Below are 20935 nucleotides of genomic sequence, written 5' to 3'. Positions count from 1 at the left end.
TCTATGAATGGTGAAAATGCATGCTCACCTGTCTAATGACAGATAATATTGTTTTGTTAAAACTTAATTTCACAGTACCATTTTCAAAAACTGTAATAATGTTTTGAGCTTCTTTTTGACAAATATAAACTACTGTGCCTCGCCTTTTAGACAGAATGACATTTGCTTGTAAATCAATCATTAAATTTAGCTCTCAGACAAGAACACTTGTGACGAAAAAAATGCAAAGTCATTGTGTTATTTTAAAGAGAGTATATGGGAGAATTGAAATGATAACTTTATATATTAAAGCTTGTGGAAGATACATTTGAAGTATGACCCTCTTTGATTAGTGACTATGTGTATGAGGCAAATAAAAATAATCACATTACACTGCAGTAACAAGATCATATTAAAGCCTGAATCACACAAGGTGAGTGTATTCAACAAATTTGTTAATTTAAGAAAAGCAACGTTTTCACCAATGACAAATAGCCAGCATATATGTAAGACATAGACTAGATTCTTTCAAAAAATTCATAAAAGTGAGTCATACTTTTATAGACCCTGGAGAAAAACGCCATTACCCAAAATGCATCGACACGGATGACTCAACCAATCTGAGGTAGCCTACGGTAGCTTCTTTGCAGTGCTCCGAAAACAACTGTGTTGAATGCACTCTGTTTGTGGCTAAATCTGCTATGCCTGACTCGACATTGTACCCCCAATTTAGACTCGGCGAGTCTCGTTTTGATCAGGTAAATAACAATATGACCCAGTGCGTACGAAAATAAGACTTTTAAAAGAGTTAAAAAAGTGCTTCGTTACATCTAGCTGAAGTATTCAGGCTTTCCGGAGACGTTTAACTATAGGAGACTGTCTATTTCGATAGTATTGTTTTAGCGGTATCACCCTCTGCGGTTAAAAAGAGCTTCCGTTTACTGTGAATTCAAAGTAAAACCGTCACTCACTCTCTGGTGAAGTCGCATTAACAGAGACCTCTGTCGGTGTGATGACGCCACTAAGCTTTATATGTGAACTGAATTATTGCTACAATTCGGTGTCTTTTGGGCTTTGACATTTTTGAAAAGTAAAATACTTATTAAGGATCTCAATGTTTCATCATTATATGGAAAGATGTTATAAGCCATTAAGGTCAAGCTAAATATCTTTAAAAATTCAGCTGTATGTTAGGTGGGCACAGTCAGAGCAAACATTCAGTGAGTAAAATTAGCCACCACATAGTCAGTGATAGGATATATACCGTAGCTATCATATTTGTAAACTTATAGTGATGGTTTTCATTCTGTTAACAGAATTATATTGACATTTTAAATGAAAAATGTCCATCAAATTGAATTAAGTAAATGTTTTTAATAATTTAATTTAGTTAAACATATTACAGAATTCAATTTGATTGAATTTTGTTTTAAAATTGAAATGTGTAAATCTTAAAAATAGGCTAAAATATAAAGCTCTGGAAAAAATTAAAGAGACCACTGCATAATTATCATTTTCTTACTATTTATAGGTATTTGTTTGAGTAAAATGAACATTTTTGTTTTATTCAATAAAGTACTGACAAGATTTCTCTCAAACTCCAAATAAACATTTTGTCATTTAGAGCATTTATTTGCAGAGAATGAAAACTGGTCAAAATAACAAAAAATATGCTGTTTTCAGACCTCGAATAATGCAAAGAAAACAAGTTCATATTCATTTTTAAACATCACAATATTAATGTTTTAACTTAAGAAGAGTTCAGAAATCAATATTTGGTGGAATAACACTGATTTTCAATCACAGCTTTCATGTGTCTTGGCATGCTCTTTACCAGTGTTTCACATTGCTGTTGGGTGACTTTATGCCACTCCTGGTGCACAAATTCAAGCAGCTCGGCGTTGTTTAATGGCTTGTGGCCATCCATCTTCCTCTTGATCACATTCCAGAGGTTTTCATTGGGGTTCAGGTCTGGAGATTGGGGTGGCAAGGACAGGGTCTTGATCCGGTGGTCCTCCATCCACACCTTGATTGATCTAACTGTGTGGCATGGAGCATTGCACTGCTGGAAAAAACAATCCTCAGAGTTGGGGAACATTGTCAGAGCAGAGTTAGGCAAGTTTTCTTCCAGATAAACCTTTTACGTGGCAAAAACTTGATTCATGCATCCTTCACAGAGACAAATCTGCCCGATTCCAGCCTTGCTGAAGCACCCCCAGATCAATATGAAAGACTGGTAGAGAGCATGCCAAGACGCATGAAAGCTGTGATTGAAAATCAGGGTTATTCCACAAATATTGATTTCTGAACTCTTCTTAAGTTAAAACATTAATATTGTGATGTTTAAAAATAAATATGAACTTGTTTTCTTTGCATTATTCAAGGTCTGAAAGCGCTGCATCTTTTTTGTTATTTTGACCAGTTTTCATTCTCTGCAAATAAATGCTCTAAATGACAAAATGTTTATTTGGAATTTGAGAGAAATGTTGTCAGTACTTTATTGAATAAAACAAAAAGTTCATTTTACTCAAACACATACCTATAAATAATAAATCCAGAGAAACTGATAATTTTGCAGTGGTCTCTTTGTTTTTTCCAGAGCTGGATATGTTTTTGAATGTAGCCTAATTTTCCCTCTTCCTATAACAGCGTTAGCATGTTAAGCTTGACCACACAGACTAATATTACAAATTAAATGAAAACACAGAAAAAACTGAAGAGTTACACAATTTAAATAACACTGATATTATTTTGCTGAATTGCTGATTTGACCCTTTAGTGTGTGATGCAATTTCACAAATCTTCAATTAAAGGTCATAATATCATGAAATGGACAATAAGTCAAGGGCCACAAAAAACAAACACAAAAATTCTATTTCAGTTTAAATTGCACATTTACAACAAAATAATGTTAGTGAGAGAATATAACACTGAACATTTAAATGTTTGGGGGAAAAACAACAACATTTTTGGGACATGAGGTTTTTTAAAGCTCTTGGGACATGAGAAAATGGGGTTTTAGTGATATCGTGTAAGGGACAATAGTAATAGGGCAAAAATAAAAAATACTTCAGAAAAAGGTGACTGATTTCCTGTTCATTTCAGTCACATTTGGCATTTTATAACATCTCATAATTAAAATAATCAAATATTCTATAAACAAATGAATCTCCATTGTGATTAGATCAGTCAACATGAGCCCACTTTAAAAAAAATCTACTGGCCCCACTTAATAAAAACAAACAAAGAAATAGTTTTGTTGGGGCCGTTTGCCCCTGCAACAGGGGGGCTTTTTACCCCAATAACTATCCTTTCACTAATTGGACCGTTATTAAAAACACTTTGGTTCAGTCACCTTAAACATTAACTGAAACTAAAAAATAAGAATTTTGTCTAAAAATAGACAAAGGTATAATACCAAGGATTTAAAATAAATGTGCAACATTTTTAAAATTGATAAAATATTCAATCAAATTACCTCAAAATCAAACTTAAGACATTGCACACAATGGTCCCATGGATCAGGAATATTTTGCAGTGTATAGTGACAAACAGGTGTTAAGGAAAGTTAAGTGGTAGTTTTTGTTGCTGTTTAGTGTTTTGGGAGAAAATTAAATTAAAAGTGGCCCCCAGGGGGCTTTTAGCCCTGTTATAGCATACTTTTTTGTACCAATTTTGTACCTAAGCGAGTTCATAATACTCTGTTAAAACATGTGAAACTGGAACATTCAGTATGACAAAAACACATTTAAAGCATTTATAAGTATAGGTGACTCAATAACTTTAACCTCAGAGGAAGAGAAATGGAGAGGTAATTTATTTATTCATTCATTTATTTATTTAATACAGATGATTAACATCTGCTGTTATTGCTGTAGCGGTATGCCGTACGTCACATGTGGCCGTCTGTTAGACGTGATAAACTGAGAATATGTTGTGTGCTGCTTTAAAATCTTGCTTTAAACCTTTCACAGACGCACATCTGAACATTTTAATTGCACTGGAAGAAGTTTCTTTAGGGCTACAGATCAGCCAGCAGACAGTTAGTAATGAGGCGGGCACACCTGGCACACGAAAACAACTGACTCGGCCCTGGTGTCAGAGCGCGCATCAGCAGACTTCTGCATCTGGAGAAAGTTTCTGGGGCCTCAGAAATAATATTTCGAGCAATTTAATAAAATTGTGAACATATCATTAATAATCATGGTTATTAATCACAGAAGAGCTTTTCTTGTTCCACACAAACCTGCCCTTAACTGTAAATAACCCTTAACTTATTGCTTTAAGTAAGAAAAAGACTTATTGAAACATTAAAGGGATAGTTCACCAAAAAATTTAAATTCATCATTTACTCACCCTCATGCCATCTCAGATGTGTATGACTTTCTTCTGCTGAACACAAATGATGATTTTAGAAGACTATCTCAGCTCTGTAGGTCCTCAATGCAAGTTTTCGCATGAACTATCCCTTTAATGTTGTAATCGTGTGTACATTTTTTATTAAAAAACAGAAAACACCAAGTGTTACAGGTTAGTTTGAAAATTTGTTCCACAGAGCAGTATATACTGTATATGAAATATTAGATTTGTAAACAAAAAACGTACCCCCTCTATACATACTGTATGTAAATTAACTATACTATATGTCTAACAGCACCACATGTTTCTTAAAACTTACATTATATATGAGATTGATATAATAAATAATTAAGGTAATCCAGTCCAGACAATACTCACTCAATTTCTTGCAATTCCTTTGTTTACTCTGCTCCTTTTTATGACATACACTGGTGGCCAAAAGTTTGGAATAATGTACAGATTTTGCTCTTAAGGAAAGAAATTGGTACTTTAATTCACCAAAGTGGCATTTGACTGATCACAGTCAGGACATTAATAAAGTGAAAAATTACTAACTACAATTACTTGACTTAAACTATTTCAAAGAGTTCTCATCAAAAAGTCCTCCACGTTCATCAATGACAGTTTTGCAGATCTTTGGCATTCTAGTTGTCAGTTTGTCCAGATTCTCAGGTGACATTTCAAGCCACGCTTCCTGTAGCACTTGCTATAGATGTGGCTGTCTTGTCGGGCACTTTTCCAATTATCTGTTGTCCAATGTCTGTGTTTCTTTGCACTCTAACCTTTTTGTTTTTCTGTTTCAAAAGTGGCTTTTCCTTTGCAATTCTTCCCATAATGCCTGCACTCCTGATTCTTCTCTTTACTGTTGTAAATGAAACTGGTGTTTAGCGGGTAGAATTCAATGAAGCTGTCAGCTGAGGACATGTGAGGCATCTATTTCTTAAATTAGAGACTCTGATGTACTTATCCTTTGTTTAGTTGTACATCTGGCCTTCCACATCTCTTTCTGTCCTTGTTAGAGCCAGTTGTCTTTTGTCTTTGTAATTACAGTTTTTTTGGCAATTTCAAGCATTGTATAATGCTTATAACAAACCAAATAGCTTTCAGCAGTTTTTGATAAAATGGCAAGTGATATTTTTAGTACCAGATTAGCAATTTAGCATGATTATTCAAGGATAAGGTGTTAGGCCACATTTCCAGCGGCCATCACTCTATCTAGATTTGATCAAAAATGACTTTATTCAAATTGTGATGATGCTGTTTTTTACATCAGTAATGTCCTGACCATAGGCGGAAATCGCGGGGGGGTCGGGGGGTCAGGACCCCCCTATCTGTGGGTTGTCCCCCCCTAAAATATCATTAAAATATGTGTATTGTAAATAATATAATGATATATTCTTTAAATAATTGTTTAAGAAATAAAATAATACAAATGCAAATGGGGCAACAACAACAAAAAAAACCTTGGTGTCCCCTTCAAAAATTGCACTTGAGAATTGTTATGTTTATTGTCCCCCCCAACATTTTGATGAAATTTTCGCCCCTGGTCCTGACTATACATTGTGATCACTTGAATGCCACTTTGGTGAATTAAAATCCAATTTCCTTCCGAAACAGCAAATATCTGGACATTATTCCAAACATATTGTGTATAATGTGTAAAAGCTATAAACAATCTTTAAACATTTAATTCCTAACATGTGTGTATATATATATATATATATATATATATATATATATATATATATATATATATATATATAGTTCATAATATTGTTTAATTTTTTTACTTTTTCACTATTACCTTCAGGGCTTTTTTTATGGCAGATTAAGACACTTCTTGGATGTGATCGACCCTCGCACGCTCCTTGTGTCAGAGGTAGGCGAGAGTCTCCTGAAATGTTTCAGCCTCAAATCACTGGATAGTATCTGTGGAAAAAAATGTCTTCTTTCTATTTCAGTATCGTTTGCGTGAATGTATGAATCTCTTGGATCAGTTCAAATATGGAACACTGCCTGCAGGCGTGACTAATGCACAGGTAAGTAATAGGGCTCCTTAAAAGCTGAAATTTAATTTTGAAACACCATTGTATTTTGTTTGTGGAATAGCTGTTGGAAATGTGGTGAGGAAGCAAACTTCAGCCAATTAAAATGTCAGAATTTGCTACAAGGTGACAATTCAGTCAGTGTTGTGTGAAAGAGTTTGGTTGCATTTGGTGACATTAAAGCAAGGTGAGGATGAAATAATTGTAAACATTTGCCTCTTTTGCATGTTTCTCTCTGTTTCACAAGCTTTGGGAGGCTCAGAAGGTTAAACAGGTGAGTGTGAAAAGCTATGAAAGCCTCATATCACTCAATATCATTGTACAGTCCTTTATGTGACACTGACACACACTCACAAGCTGTAGTTCTGATTAGTGGTGTAATAAAAGAAGAATACGGATAACAGGATGGTAATTCTTCCATCAGTCTTCTCTCACCTCTTATTCTGTCTCGTTTTCTCTCCTTCAACCTGTCTGCTGTCTGTGGATTCATTATGTCCTCAGGCCATCATCCATCCAGACACAGGAGAGAAGATCCCCATGCCCTTTCGCATGTCAGGTAAGGGTGTGAGTGTGTTTTCAGTGTGTATCAGTGTCATGGGTGGTAGGCAGTTTGCTGCTTGTTACCAGCTCTGGAGACTGGAGTTAGGTGGTAGGGGGTCTCTCTAGACCGATCTGTTGGAAAAGGTCACACTCAGCTGGGCTCTGATTAAAGCCTCTCCCCCCTGCTGACTGGAAGTGTTGTTGGGCCACTCAGAAATAGGAGTATTTTAGTCTTCTGTTAACACTACTATTTAAAGACAGAACAGATAGTGAGGGAGACCGGCCTGACAATTATGATGGCTACCTCTGAACCATGCTGTCTCTTATGAGTAATGAGGATTTTATTAATGTGTTAAAGGTCAGTAATAAAGCCATAATGTCATATGAGAGTCTGTAATCCTGATCATTAAACCATACATGAATTTAAGTGTAATTCTGTGGTCTAATCCACACTATTCAAATGTCAAAATTACATTGTTTGTATTTTTCTGTCATTAGGTCAAGAGATTCATTTTCTCCTGAACTCCTTCTTTTACCCCTGCATAGTCTTTCTGTTACTATGTTTTTCTTTTCTTTCAGGTTTTGTGCCCTTTGGTACACCAGTGGTAAGTCACTGTTTTAAAAGGAAATTGTTTCTTGTTTGTCTAAGTCCAGGGGATTTTAACCAAGTGGAAATGAGATTACGGCATTTGGTGGGGATTTTGATATATCCCAATGACTCAAGTCTTTTGAATATGTTCACTAAAAAGATTAGTTCATCACCATTTCTGTACATTACATTTTTTATGAGAATGATTCGTTTACTTAAAAGATTCGTTCAGAAACACTGATTCGTTCACCAATGAAACACTAGTGTTTTAGGCAACCAAAAAGATTGGACAAATGACGGAAGTATGACAAACAGTAAATAAAATTCAGATTTACATGCATCATGATAAATGACGAACCACATCCACAGTGTTTTTTTGTTCTGAGGTGCTTGCAAATGAAAGTTTAAAACCTGTGAAACTAACATAAGACATTTGCAAACCAAACACTCAATGTTCAAAGATAAGCCGGCTGTTTTTCAGGATTGAAAACCAAAACTAATAATGACCAGCCAAATCACATTGTGAAGCCATGTTATTCAGCAGCATTGGGTAAATTAATCCAAAAAGTAATCCACTACAAATTATTATTTTTTTAATTGTAATCAGATCACTTGACTGATTACTTCATGGAAAAAGTAATCACATCAGTGGTGTCTCAGGCTCATTAAATTTGGTGGGGCACAAACAATCACCTAACTAAACATTGGTTTTGTTAATTGAACATTCTCCATCATTTACAGATTATTTAAAACATTGATAGATAATTCTGAAGCTTTCCATCATTTTAAAGGATAAAGAAGAAACAAGAAAATAATTGTAACCTACAATTGATGCATCAGTTTGGACTTCACTCCCTCAAACACACACACACACACACACACACACACACTCCCACTGCATGTGTGTGCCCTGTTTATCGCCTGGTATTAAGATGTGTATTAACAGGCGCCTTCGCCATTTACACCTGGTCATATGCATCTCTTTTGGCCAATTGTGTTTGGATTTCAAGGACTAATTTCATGACTGCATACACCAATCATTACAGTGTGTTCAGGGATGCAAACTACTCGACTTTCAGCTAAAGTCACTATTACTGAAGCTTTTACTTTGGCCAAATTGTTTGATAAAATGTTCTAAATTTTCCTTATTAAAATTACTGAAAGTGTTACTTTAAGCATAAACACTTAAAATAAAATCTTTGAATACAACAAAAAGCTTTAAAGGGTTAGTTCACCAAAAAATGAAAATCCTCTAATGATTTAGTTTCCTTTAAGTCATCCCAGATGTGTATGACTTTTCTTCTTCAGCAGAACTGAATTTTATTTAGATTTTACACATTTCAGCTTAGTTTGTCCATACAATGCAAGTGTTTGACGGTCCAAAAGGCATATTTAGGCAGCATAAAAGTAATCCACACAATTCCAGACGATCAATTAATGTCTTCAGAAGTAAACCAATCGGCTGGTGTAAAAAATAAATTGACAATTAAAACTGAATTAACACAAAAGTTGCTTTCATGCCAACAGTCGACGCATCGATGCTGTTGCATGATGTTAGCGCAATGGCGCGAGAAGTTGGAAACATGCACTTTGTATTCAACAGAGGAACGAACATCATGCGAATGTTAGGTCATTTCAAACAGCAATAAAGCGCTGGCCGGAAGCAACGTTTTAAATTTAAAAACATTTTAATTATCAATTGGTTTCTTACAACAACCTATCGTTTTGCTTCATGTGGATTACTTTTATGCTGCCTAAATATGACTTTTGGATGGTCAGATAGCCAGCAGATTGATGACACCCATTTACTTGCATTGTGTGGACAAAAACAGCTGATTTGTGCTTATAAAAACCTTCACATTGGTTCTGCTACACATCGGGGATGGCTTAAAGATAACTAAATCATGAGAGAATTTTCAGTTCATAACAAAAAATACAAAAAAGCGGTGCACTGTTTTTGCCAATTATACTTCTGTTTAATCAAAAGTTCTAAACATTAATTTTTTTAGCAGAATTGTCATTTATTTTGGAGTACCTGTATTAACTGAGCTTCAGAGATGTGTGTGCTTCTCATCTGTGACACTTTATGTTGATATCAGGCACACACACATTTTCTGAATGGATGGTTATTTCCTTTTAAAACAGCACGAATCTAACAAAGTTTTAAAAAATATTTTAGCGCAGTGGTTGATCGACAGGTAGAACTTTCACCCTAGAACTCCTTGGTTTAACCAGACTCGTACTTGTGGAGTGAAAAAAAACATATAGGCCTATCCAATGTTACAGTGAAAGCAATTCAGATATAAGTGAATCATCAAAGGCTGTGCATATTATCTCATTAACTTGTATGAACAGCATAACAAAACCAATCAAAACAATAGACTGTTTTTTTTGCAGTTATTGTTATCAAATACAAACCAATGCATCAACAACACCCCAAATCAATGGCATACAATTCATTGAAATGATGAGCAGTGCACTTTAACTAAGTTAACCAGCAACACATTAAGGCAAATGTACCCCTCAGGCTATCATTGAACGTTCGTTACACACGCGCATGACATTCTTCAAATCTCCCTCGAGCTCCCACTGAGGACGACGGAATAGCTTGCACATAGCTAATTAAATGGCTTTAACGCAACAGACATTATTAATTATAGAATTTCTCTAAAGAAAATCTACTTCTGTCTTGTATAATGGATATAAAACAAGTTTAGTTTGCGTAAATATATTATATCTTAAAATAAAGTTATGATTATGCCACGCATTTTGCACAACATGTAGAGATGCCACTGAATCACATTAGTAATTATTGTACTTTTAGTTCACTGAAAAGTTTTTCCCCTCAACCAATTAAAAACAATTCTATATTTCCTCCTTGTTCATTGTTGCAAGCAAGTCAAACATTCAGCACAACATGTTTCTCCCTTACAATGTCTCGTTAGACGCTGCAAGCCCTTCAGCTGTCACAGACACACAAACAGGTGTAAATATTAACATAATCTATGTTTTACTCTTTAACTTGCTGTAAATGACTCCTCCATTTATAGGTAGTGGGCCTCCTCCTACCCAATCAAACTCTTGCTTCCACCATCTTCTGGCAGGTACATTGTTAGTCTCAAACCTGCAAACAGTACATCTAGTTTTCTAGTAGTCTTTTTTGCATGACATATCATGTCCTTACAAGCTTAGTTTATGGCTAAATTTCACTCCCTTTCTTACAGTGGCTGAACCAGAGCCACAACGCTTGTGTCAACTATTGCAACCGAAATGCAACTAAGGTGCATATAAATAATATAAGTTTGAGCAGTACATATTGTTTTGACAGCCCAAATAGAATTGTATCTTTCATGTAATTTATATTTTAGATAACAAAGTGATAAGTAAATAAAAGTGGTAAATGATAACGTTGTATTTATGTCTGCCTTCGTTGTTGTAACAATTTCGATTTTTTTGTTGTATTTTCTCATTTTCATTTAATTTTATGTTTTCAGCCTGCACCAATGTCAACGTTTTTCCAGGGATACCTTGGTGCAGTCAGCAGTGCAGTTACTATAGTGGTGAGTTTACACACATATACAAAACTGTATTAAGTATATCATTTGATTGGTAGAGAGAACCTTTCTTATATCCCTCAGGTGCACACACACACACACACACACACACACACAGTCCTACCCTATGGTGTATTTCAGTTTGCTGAATTGCATATCCTTCTAGTCACGCCTCCTGTGTCCTCTAGAGCCAATTAGCTGCCCTACTGGGCAGCAGTTTGATGCCCAGGGGCATGACAAGCAGAACCATGGTGACGACAACTACAAATGGCCCCATGCCTGTGAGAAATGTAGGAGGGGGCCACTAATTAAAACTACAGTGCATTTGAAGACCCCTGCTGTGAAGGGAAGGGATGTGAATGGGTTTGGTTCTCAGATGTTTGTTAGACAGTCCTTTAAATGGAGTTGAGAGAAATTACCAGAGACTCCCAAGGCAAGATGGGAAACAACTTAGCATAGCCTGTCATGAAACCGACAGAGAATTACATGATGTTAAGGTCACTATGAAAACAAATGTTTTTTCACTTAATGTGTTATATTTGTCATATCAGGTTAATGTATGTTAAGATATCATTGTTATATTGGACATGAAGCAAGTTTTTCATTTGTAGTCAAATAAGGATTTTTTCAACATCATAACTGGATAAATGGAATATACATTGATAGGCTCACGTTTGACGGTACGCAGAAGCTCAGCATTCGCGTCAGAATGGAAGTATTGGGTTATTTATTTTGTGGTTTAACAGCTTATGAATCCCATTCAATGCTACAGATAGATAAATTGCATAATTAATGTAGCCATTTCTAATCGACAAGTTTGCGCAGTTACACTAGTTTCATATACTAACCTGCAAACTCATCAGTGTCACTTTGTTCATTTATTTTTTTTTTTTATCCCCTTTTCTCCCAATTTGGAAAACCCAATTTCCACTACTTAGGAGGTCCTTGTGGTGGCGCTGTTACTCACCTCAATCCGGTTGGTGGAGGACAAGTCTCAGTTGCCTCTGCTTCTGAGACAGTCAATCTTATCTCTTTGTGCTCCACACTGCGGAGACTCGCAGCATGTGGAGGCTCATGCTACTCTCCGCAATCCACGCACAACTTACCATGTGCCCCATTGTGAGCGAGAACCCCTAATCATGACCACGAGGAAGATTATACATATTTCTACAATAACATTATTTATATAGAATACATTTGCAACATGAATTATGTTCATGTGAATGTCTGTGTTTCTTTGACAGCTGAAGTGACAATGAACAAGGAGGAAATAAAGACAACATTTTGAATGTGTTAAGCTAAAAAACAAAAACTTACGTGAAAATTGTTAACTTAAATTAAATTAATTAGTAATGTAATTGCTTTTTCCATGAAGTAATCAGTAAAGTAATTCCCCCTCTCTCACTTTCCTGTTTGGTCTACATTGGCCTTTAAATTAAAGTCAAAAAAGGCTATGAAAAAAGAAATGTTAATTATTAGAAATGAGTCAATTAAATTAAATATAATTGTGTGTATATGCACTCAGGTGGGGCTGAATATTCTTATAAAGAGAGCTGAAAAGTTCAGTCCAGCTACAAGAATCCTGGTCCAGAGGTTCATCCCCTTCCCTGCCGTTGGTATGTGCATGTTTGTGTTGATTTCCTTGCATGCATCACTTTAATCTGCCCCATTGTCTTTATAAAAGAAATCAAGCTAGTACTTCCTGTCATAATAGTAAATTCCTGATTATTAAAGCACAAAATAATTGAGTCGTTAATGCATGGTATTAATGCATACAGATCATTGCAGTATTGCCAGCTATTTTGCTGTCTAAAAGCCCACATCTTTGTATTTGTAATGACACTTAATTTCTAAATTAGGTCGATCCATTAAACCTCAACCGCATTATAAGCATTTGTTGCTTGTTGTTTATTCATGTGTTGTGTTTTGACTGATCCTGTTGTCGAGGGGGATGCTGCTGAAATGTTATCTCAGTGTTCCATTAGCGTTGTGAGGCTCAAACAGGTCCAGAGGGGCTCAGGAAGTCTGCCCCACAATGCCTTGGGGATACTTGGCTGTAATTAAATTGTTTTCGTACCCCACCTCGCCCCTTTAATTAAATCAGCAGGTTCCCCCTCACCTCTCTGGGCTCGGGTAACAGGACCTTGTTAGCTCTCGGCTGCCGTTCTTTAATTGGTTAATTAGGCCTAAAGTGCTCTCCGTCTTAGCACTAGCTTCTCTGTCTCCAGGCCGCCATGTTGTTGTTGTTTTTCATAGTTTAGTTATAAAAGGGAAAAAAGTCAGCTAATTAAAGACAGTGGAGACATATTGTTTGAAATTTGGCTTTGGTTAAAAAAATGTTCTTGTGTTTTTTTTCAATGTCTCTAAATATCCTCGCAGTGTGCATTGTGAGTAAATTGCTAGAATTATTTCAAACTTTTAATTCATGTCCAAAAGACAGCATCTAGCCTTCAGTACCTTTATAAACACACATGTTGTATTTTAATTGAACTTTAAAGCTTAATTTGCCTCAGTTGATGAACTAAACCAAGACCCTTTGCTATGTCAGATAAAATGTAGTATGTGTGCATTTCTATTTCTTTGTTCTCCATTTCTATTTGTGTGTGTGTGTGTGTGTGTGTGTGTGTGTGTGTGTGTGTGTGTGGTAATTGGCCTGGGTCTGAACCCCTCAGAGGAGAATAGCTATTTACTCAGCCAATTAACTCAGCCCCACAACACTGCCGCAATGAACACTGATAACTCACAACACAAGGCCTGTAAATTAAAAATGCTTCAGGCTCTCTCTCTGTTTCTTTTTCTCACTCTCTATTTCTCTCTCTCACACACCCTCACATCAATCTCACCACATGCCAAAGATGATAATGCCAGGAAGTAAATCATTATTCTAATCATTTTTCCTCTTGTAATTCATGTGCACACTTTGACATATTAAGCTATTTGTTTTGTTTAGTGTTATATCCAGCTAACCCCTCTTTAATGGTAGACATCCAAGATCAAAATGTTTTCCGATTTCAATTGCTGTTATTTCAGCATTCACTGACTGTCTTAATAGATTATTAATACACTGTTTGGTTTTATTAGAATATATGTCCATATACTGTATCTATCTATCTATCTATCTATCTATCTATCTATCTATCTATCTATCTATCTATCTATCTATCTATCTATCTATCTATCTATCTATCTATCTATCTATATATTCACACACACACACCAATCAGCCACAACATTAAAACCACCTGCCTAATATTGTGTAGGCCACCAAAACCGTGGCAACCCGCATCGCAAAACAGCATTCTGAGATGATAATCTTCTCACCACATTTACATTTACATTTATGCATTTGGCAGACGCTTTTATCCAAAGCGACTTACAGTGCACTTTATTACAGGGACAATCCCCCCGGAGCAACTTGGAGTTAAGTGCCTTGCTCAAGGGCACAACAGTGGCATCTGTGCTGGGGCTTGAACCCCCGACCTTCTGGTCAGTAACCCTGAGCCTCAACCACTGAGCCACCACTGCCCAAGTACAAATGTACAGCGTGGTTATATGAGTTACTTATCTGTTCAAATCAGTCTGGTCATTCTCTGTTGACCTCTCTCATCAACAAGGCGTCTCTGTCCACAGAACTGCCGCTCATTGGATGTTTTTTGTTTTTGGCACCATTCTGAGTAAATTCTAGAGACTTGTATGTGAAAATCCCAGGAGATCAGCAGTTACAGAAATACTCAGACCAGCCCGTCTGGCACCAACAATAGTCCATGCGATTATCTAGTTAGCCAATTGTGTTGCAGCAGTGCATAAAATCATGCAGATACAGGAGCTTCAGGTAATGTTCACATCAACCATCAGAATGGGGAAAAAGGTGATCTCACTGATTTGGACCATGACAAGATTGTTGGGGCCAGCGGCCACGTGTGTCTCTCTCTAACTGGCGCCCCCGACTCATCTTTATCCCCTTCCCAGCTGATTAGGTGACTCAGTGCCGGCGATGCACCCTCACGGTCTGGCCACGCCCTCCTCCTCTTCACACTCCTCCACTGCCCTATTCAGGCTGGGGAAACCTCTGGCATGACATACTCCCCTCCCATCTATTCCTGGAGGGTAGGTGTTGCCCTTCCGGCCATCCTTCTGCCGGCAGATCTTCCCCGCCTCTCTGGAGCCCTGGAAGAGACAAGGGGGTGGAGAGGGAAGAGCGAAAGTGCGAGAGCGGGAGAGAGAGAGAGAGAGAGAGAGAAAAAACTTGCTCACCGGTCCCCGGACAAGCCATCGTCCTCCGACTCCTGCCAGACAGAACGGCTCCTCTACTTCGTGGCAGATGGCAGCGGTTCCTCCAAATCCTGGCGGCCGGTCGTGACTCATCTGTCCCTTGGCATATGACCGCGGCTCCTCCCCTGGCTGACGGTAGTGGCGAGGACTCAATGACAGGGCATCCCTCGTTTTTCGGCACCAATGTAACGGGTTCAGGATGGGCAAGGAGGAGGCGGGAACCGGCAGAACAGTCAACATAACTTTAATAATGTAAAAGAACTGAAACGTAACATAAAACACATAGATGCACACACACATAGCGGCCGCATGTGTCTCTCTCTCTGAACTGGCGCCCCAGGCTCATCTTAGGTGACTCGGCACCTGCCATGCAGCCTTAGAGCCTGGCCACGCCTCTCTCCTCATCACAGCCTTGTTGATGAGGTCAAAAGAGAAAGACCAGACAGGTTTGAACGGATAAAGTTTACAGTAACTCAGGTAACTGCTCTGTACATTTGTGGTGAGAAGAATACTGGTTGGCGCTGTTTTGGTGGCATAAGGGGGACCTACACAATATTAGGCAGGTGTTTTTAATGTTGTGGCTGATCGGTGTGTGTGTGTGTGTGTGTGTGTGTGTGTGTGTGTGTGTGTGTGTGTGTGTGTGTGTGTGTGTGTGTGTGTGTGTGTGTGTGTGTATATATATATATATATATAATTATTGTACTTTCTTTAAATTACGTGTTCCACCTAAACGGAAAATTCTGTCACCATTTAGGCTACTCATTTCATGTTGTTCCAATATAATTATATTTCAGGTGGGTTTTTTTTTTTTGTTTATATTTAGTATACATTTTTGTTCAACTGTGTATTGTAACCCTAATTGTGTAGTGTCACCCAATATAAATATATGACTATCAGGTGATATTTTGATAATATTTACATTTTGTATGTTCTTCTTTAAATAGCTTCAATGTAGTTGTTAGTGATTTGTAGTGTAGCTAACTACTTTTTCAAAAGAGTAGGTTACTGTAGTTTAATAACGTAGCTTATGAAGCTATAGTTTTAAAGTTACTTCTCCAACACTGGTATTTATATACAAATATGTCGGGTAAATCAATAAGCCATGAAGCAGTAAGACTTATCATAAATAATAATCAGAATAAACAATTCTTCATCACATAATATAGAGTTCATTAGTCTAACTGTATGAGTTTGCGGTTGCTGAGCAATGTAGCAACTTGTCAAATTAATAAAGAATGTGCGCTAAAAGGTGTGGGATTATTGTCATATTCAGCAGATACGAATGCAGCTCGTAAAATCAGAAATTAGAGTCTGTACTATCCATTTATAATTCCAGTTTTCTAACTGCAGTTCTCCACCCCATTTAGCAAGTGCCAACGTGTGCAATGTTTTGCTGATGCGCCACACTGAACTGTCAGAGGGCATCAGTGTACTGGATGACAGAGGTAATGTGGTGGGCACCTCGAAGCTGGCTGCCAGACATGTGAGTAGGTTCTGGGATCCTTTGCATGTTGAAAGTGAAAGGTTGTTATTGTGAGGTCCTTTCTGATTTATTGTATGATAAATCTCTTTTTGTTAAGGCTTTGACAGAGACAGCCCTGACGCGTGTCGTGCTGCCCATGCCTATCCTCCTGTTACCGCCTATAGTAATGGCCATGCTGGAGAGGTCAGAGGAATTCTTGCGAATTTCACATTTCAGACTTCAGAGTTATTTTTATTGGGCCATCATACAATTTGCCCCACAAATCACACACCCTATGTGTAGCTCCAAGTGTTAAAGGGACAGTTCACCCAAAAATTTAAATTCTGTCATCATTCACTCAACCTCATGCCATCCCAGATGTGTATGACTTTCTTCTGCTGAACACAAAGATTTTTAGGAGAATATTTCAGCTCTGTAGGTCCATACAGTGCAAGTGAATGGTGACCAAAACGTTGAAGCTTCAAAAAGCACATAAAGGCAGCATAAAAGTAATCCATAAAGCTCTAGTGATTAAATCTATGTCTTCAGAAGCGATATAAGTGTGGGTGACAAAATGATCAATATTTTCAGGGAAATTCTCCTCCCTGTCTTGTTTGTGTACCATGGGAGAAAAAAAACATTAGAATTGTATTTAAATTGCATAAATACATACAGAATTAGTAACTACATTTGTTCACTGATGTTTACTTCAAATATAGTGTTGAATAAGAGGCTAGCTAAACTTTGATGCCTTTATTGTATAGATTTTAAATTCTGTTTGTTGATAAGTTAGTCTCTATAGAAGCTTTACGTATGAGTCATATGCCAAGTTATATGATATCTCTCGAAATATGGCTCGCACAAATTATTATTGAAGTTGAACATTCTTAAATCATGCAGGAATGGGGGGCCTGGGTAGCTCAGCAAGTAAAGACACTGACTGCCGCACCTGGAGTCATAAGTTCGAATCCAGGGTGTGCTGAGGGACTCCAGTAAGGCTTCCTAAGCAACCAATTGGCCCGGTTGCTAGGGTGGGTAGAGTCACGTTGGGGTGCGTGGTGAGTTGTGCGTGGATGCCGCAGAGAATAGCGTGCGTCTCCACATGTGCTAGGTCTCTGCGGTAATGCACTCAACAAGCCATTTGATAAGATGCACGGATTGGCGGTTTCAGATGCAGAGGCAACTGAGATTCGCCCTCCGCCACCCAGATTGAGGCGAGTCACTACACCACCATGAAGACGTAGAGCGTATTGGAAATTGGGCATTCCAAATTGGGGAGAAAATCAACAACAACAAAAAACATGCAGGAATAACATGGTTCATCAGGTTTTGCACTTACTTATGGAAGTGCGTGTTGTCATTAAAGCAAGGGGGACATTCCAAATACTAAGATATTCAGATTTTTTTTCCCACTGAAATTGATATGCTGACATTATAAATTATAATGCCTCTTTAAATGATTACATTGAATAAAATAAATTAAAGCATTTTTACTGTGGTCTCAGGTTTTTGGCCCATACTGTATGTATGGAATCAACTCCTCAACAGAATTTGATTATGATGAATAGACTCAATATCCTCAAATACTTCCTGCTCTGATTCGCAGTTGCGTGCGCGTGTGTGCTTGCGTGTATGTGTGTGTGTTTGTGTGTCTGTGTGTTAGCTGCAATAAATGGGAGAGTTGTCCTCTGCTATGCCTCCTGTCAGCTCACCTTCACTGGCTCTCAATGGAGCAGGAACAGAGGTGCAGGAGGGTCACTGCTTTGAGGGCGGGGCACAGGATCAGGGCTATCCTTGATTAATTAGAGTGCTGAGAGGTGTATGTGTGATATATGTGTGCTGTTTGAACCTTTCACCTATCTCTTCACCTACTACTGTACATCTCTTCAGTTCAGCTTTGACCTTCCCTTTTCTCTCATGCTTTACTCAAGAGTGACAGATGAATGTGATGATTTACTTAGAGCAGTTGATGGACATGCTAAAAGGTCTTTAGCATACTTCTTTCTTTCTTTTTCTTTTTCTTGCAAACATAAAAGCATGCACGCAGAGAGAGAGAGAGTTACTGGTAGCCAATTAAAGCTCATCATGCGTATGTGTTGATGAAGTCATCATTAAGCAGCCGCTGCCTTCATTAAAGCAGGACTACTCTGGAGGACTCCTGCAGAGCATGCTATCCCACAACCCCCTCATGTACTGCGGCCAGGGAGAGAGTGAGGGAGGGGGAGGTGTCAGAGTAAAGCAGATAAAAAGTGTCAGCGAGTACTTTTAATAATAATCACAGGAATGCTTATGATTTTAGGAGTTTCTTGTTATTTTCAGGGTGTGTTCTGCCAATAACATATTCATTTCTTGTTAGACTCCCTCTGCTGCAGAAGCACCCCCGTCTTGTGCTGCCTGTTCACAGTATGGTGTGTCTCTGCGCGTTCGGCCTGGCTCTGCCTGTTGCCATCAGCTTATTCCCCCAAAACAGTCAGGTGAGCTCAAGCACTCACACGGCAGCACTCTCTCTGATTCACTTTCCCCCTCTCACCATCTTCCTGTCCCTCTCTTTGTCTGTCATGAGGACGGTTATGGTTTAAAATGGTGTTTATTAAGCTGTTCATCCATATGGTTACTGAACTGCAGACATATGTGCTGCCAACTACTTCTATTCCTCTCCCAGCCCTCCCATCCTCCCCTCCTCTCACTCCCTCGCTCCCTCTTTACACTTTTTCGAGGGTTCCAGACGAACGCTCCCAAAAAACGCCACTCCTGTCCCCCCCACCTTTTCACACCCCACAGGATGTCTGTTTCAGATTCTGCCTCACACAATCACACACTCATTGCCATCTGTTTCTGAGCAAAATATTGCAAGTTTTGGCCCTGTTTTGGATATTTACCAGTGCTCGCTGCTTCATTTTAGCTTTTTATGATGGTTGAAGTGTCAGTTTTGACTGTGAAAAATGCTCCAGGCAGGGAAGACATGGCACACTTTTAATTCTCATTTGATTAAACTTTTTATCTCAATGACTTAATGATTGCTGTAAATGGTTATCTCACTGTAGCCAAATGATCTGAATCTTAATGTCAGTGCAAAAGAAGCACAATGCTATTTAATGCTATGTTTAATTGCACAACATATCATGATCCTTGCTATTTGTTTTCTTATGTCTTGTTTTTCTGTTGTTGCTCAGTGATTTTGATATAGGCAAATTACATTTTTGTAATAATAAGCTATAAATGAACAAAAATTCATAAAAAGTGTTTTTGTGCCTCTTTGTGTTCACTGCACTTGCCTTCTGTTTCCCAGATCCATGTGTCAGAGCTAGAGCCAGAGATCTCTGCTGCAACAGAGTGCAAGATCCTAACCTACAACAAGGGTCTTTAACCCTTGTAAATACTTGACACCAATCAACTAATGCCTTCATCTCTTACGGTAAAATTCCACATATGTGAACAGAAAAAGCAGCGCTTTTACTCATTTATATGAATACACGCTAAACCTAGTCTTTGTAAAAGTAATGTTAGAAGCTTGCTTCTCACTGGATTGTTCCTGCTGTGTATGAATCCTCTCCCAGCCACATACAGAGACAGACTCTCACTATTGCTAATCATCCCCTTTGCATGCAGTTGAACATGACATTGGTAAATCAGACTAGAGGATTGCAGGATATTTACAGAAATGAACATTGTTCCCATTGAAACAATACTGTAATAATTACCTGAAAAATTATTGTTTACAAATAAATGTTAATGCAATAAATTATCAACCATATATTCAACATGTACATTTTCTAAATGTAGTGTCTTATTCGGTTTTGAGATTTAAGACCATTTTAACAAGAAAAGAAATGCATTTAATATAATTACACTGCCTTCCTCATTATATGCAAATAATATGCTCTATCTGCTTAACGGAATAGTTCACCCAAAAATGAAAATTCTCTCATCATTACCCACCTCAGATGTGTATGATATTTCAGCTCTGTAGGTCCATACAATGCAAGTGAATGGTTGCCAGAACTTTGAAGGTCTAAAAAGCACATAAAGGCAGCATTGAAGTAATCCATAAGACTCCAGTGGTTAAATCCATGTCTTTTGAAGCAATATGATAAGTGTGGGTGAGAAACAGACCAATATTTAAGTCATTTTTTAC

General features: G+C 37.7%; 1 protein-coding gene across 1 annotated transcript; it reads left to right on the top strand.

Moving 5' to 3' along the window:
- The first annotated feature begins 638 nt into the window (after window positions 1-638).
- Window positions 639-20548, top strand: sfxn5a (sideroflexin 5a). Its single transcript, XM_052151452.1, has 14 exons — window positions 639-737; window positions 6149-6217; window positions 6300-6377; window positions 6631-6657; window positions 6885-6939; window positions 7503-7528; window positions 10563-10616; window positions 10737-10793; window positions 11007-11072; window positions 12592-12682; window positions 16706-16821; window positions 16919-17004; window positions 19157-19274; window positions 20090-20548. The coding sequence occupies exons 1-14, from the start codon at window positions 681-683 to the stop codon at window positions 20165-20167; spliced, it is 978 nt and encodes a 325-aa protein (XP_052007412.1). The 5' UTR covers window positions 639-680; the 3' UTR covers window positions 20168-20548.
- Window positions 20549-20935: the final 387 nt, after the last annotated feature.

Source organism: Xyrauchen texanus, chromosome 20 (genome assembly GCF_025860055.1).
Source record: "Xyrauchen texanus isolate HMW12.3.18 chromosome 20, RBS_HiC_50CHRs, whole genome shotgun sequence".
NCBI classification, from domain to species: domain Eukaryota; kingdom Metazoa; phylum Chordata; class Actinopteri; order Cypriniformes; family Catostomidae; genus Xyrauchen; species Xyrauchen texanus.
The sequence above is the reverse complement of the archived record's forward strand: the minus strand, read 5'-3'. Positions and strand labels throughout refer to the sequence as shown.

What these genes read in the sequence shown, in the direction of transcription:
- sfxn5a (XM_052151452.1), top strand. Translation starts at nt 681, where the DNA reads ATGCCTGACTCGACATTGTACCCCCAATTTAGACTCGGCGAGTCTCGT. An exon ending in AGGCTCAGAAGGTTAAACAG is followed by an intron (nt 6,658 to 6,884) that starts GTGAGTGTGAAA and finishes TTATGTCCTCAG; the next exon opens with GCCATCATCCATCCAGACAC. An exon ending in TATTCCCCCAAAACAGTCAG is followed by an intron (nt 19,275 to 20,089) that starts GTGAGCTCAAGC and finishes TCTGTTTCCCAG; the next exon opens with ATCCATGTGTCAGAGCTAGA.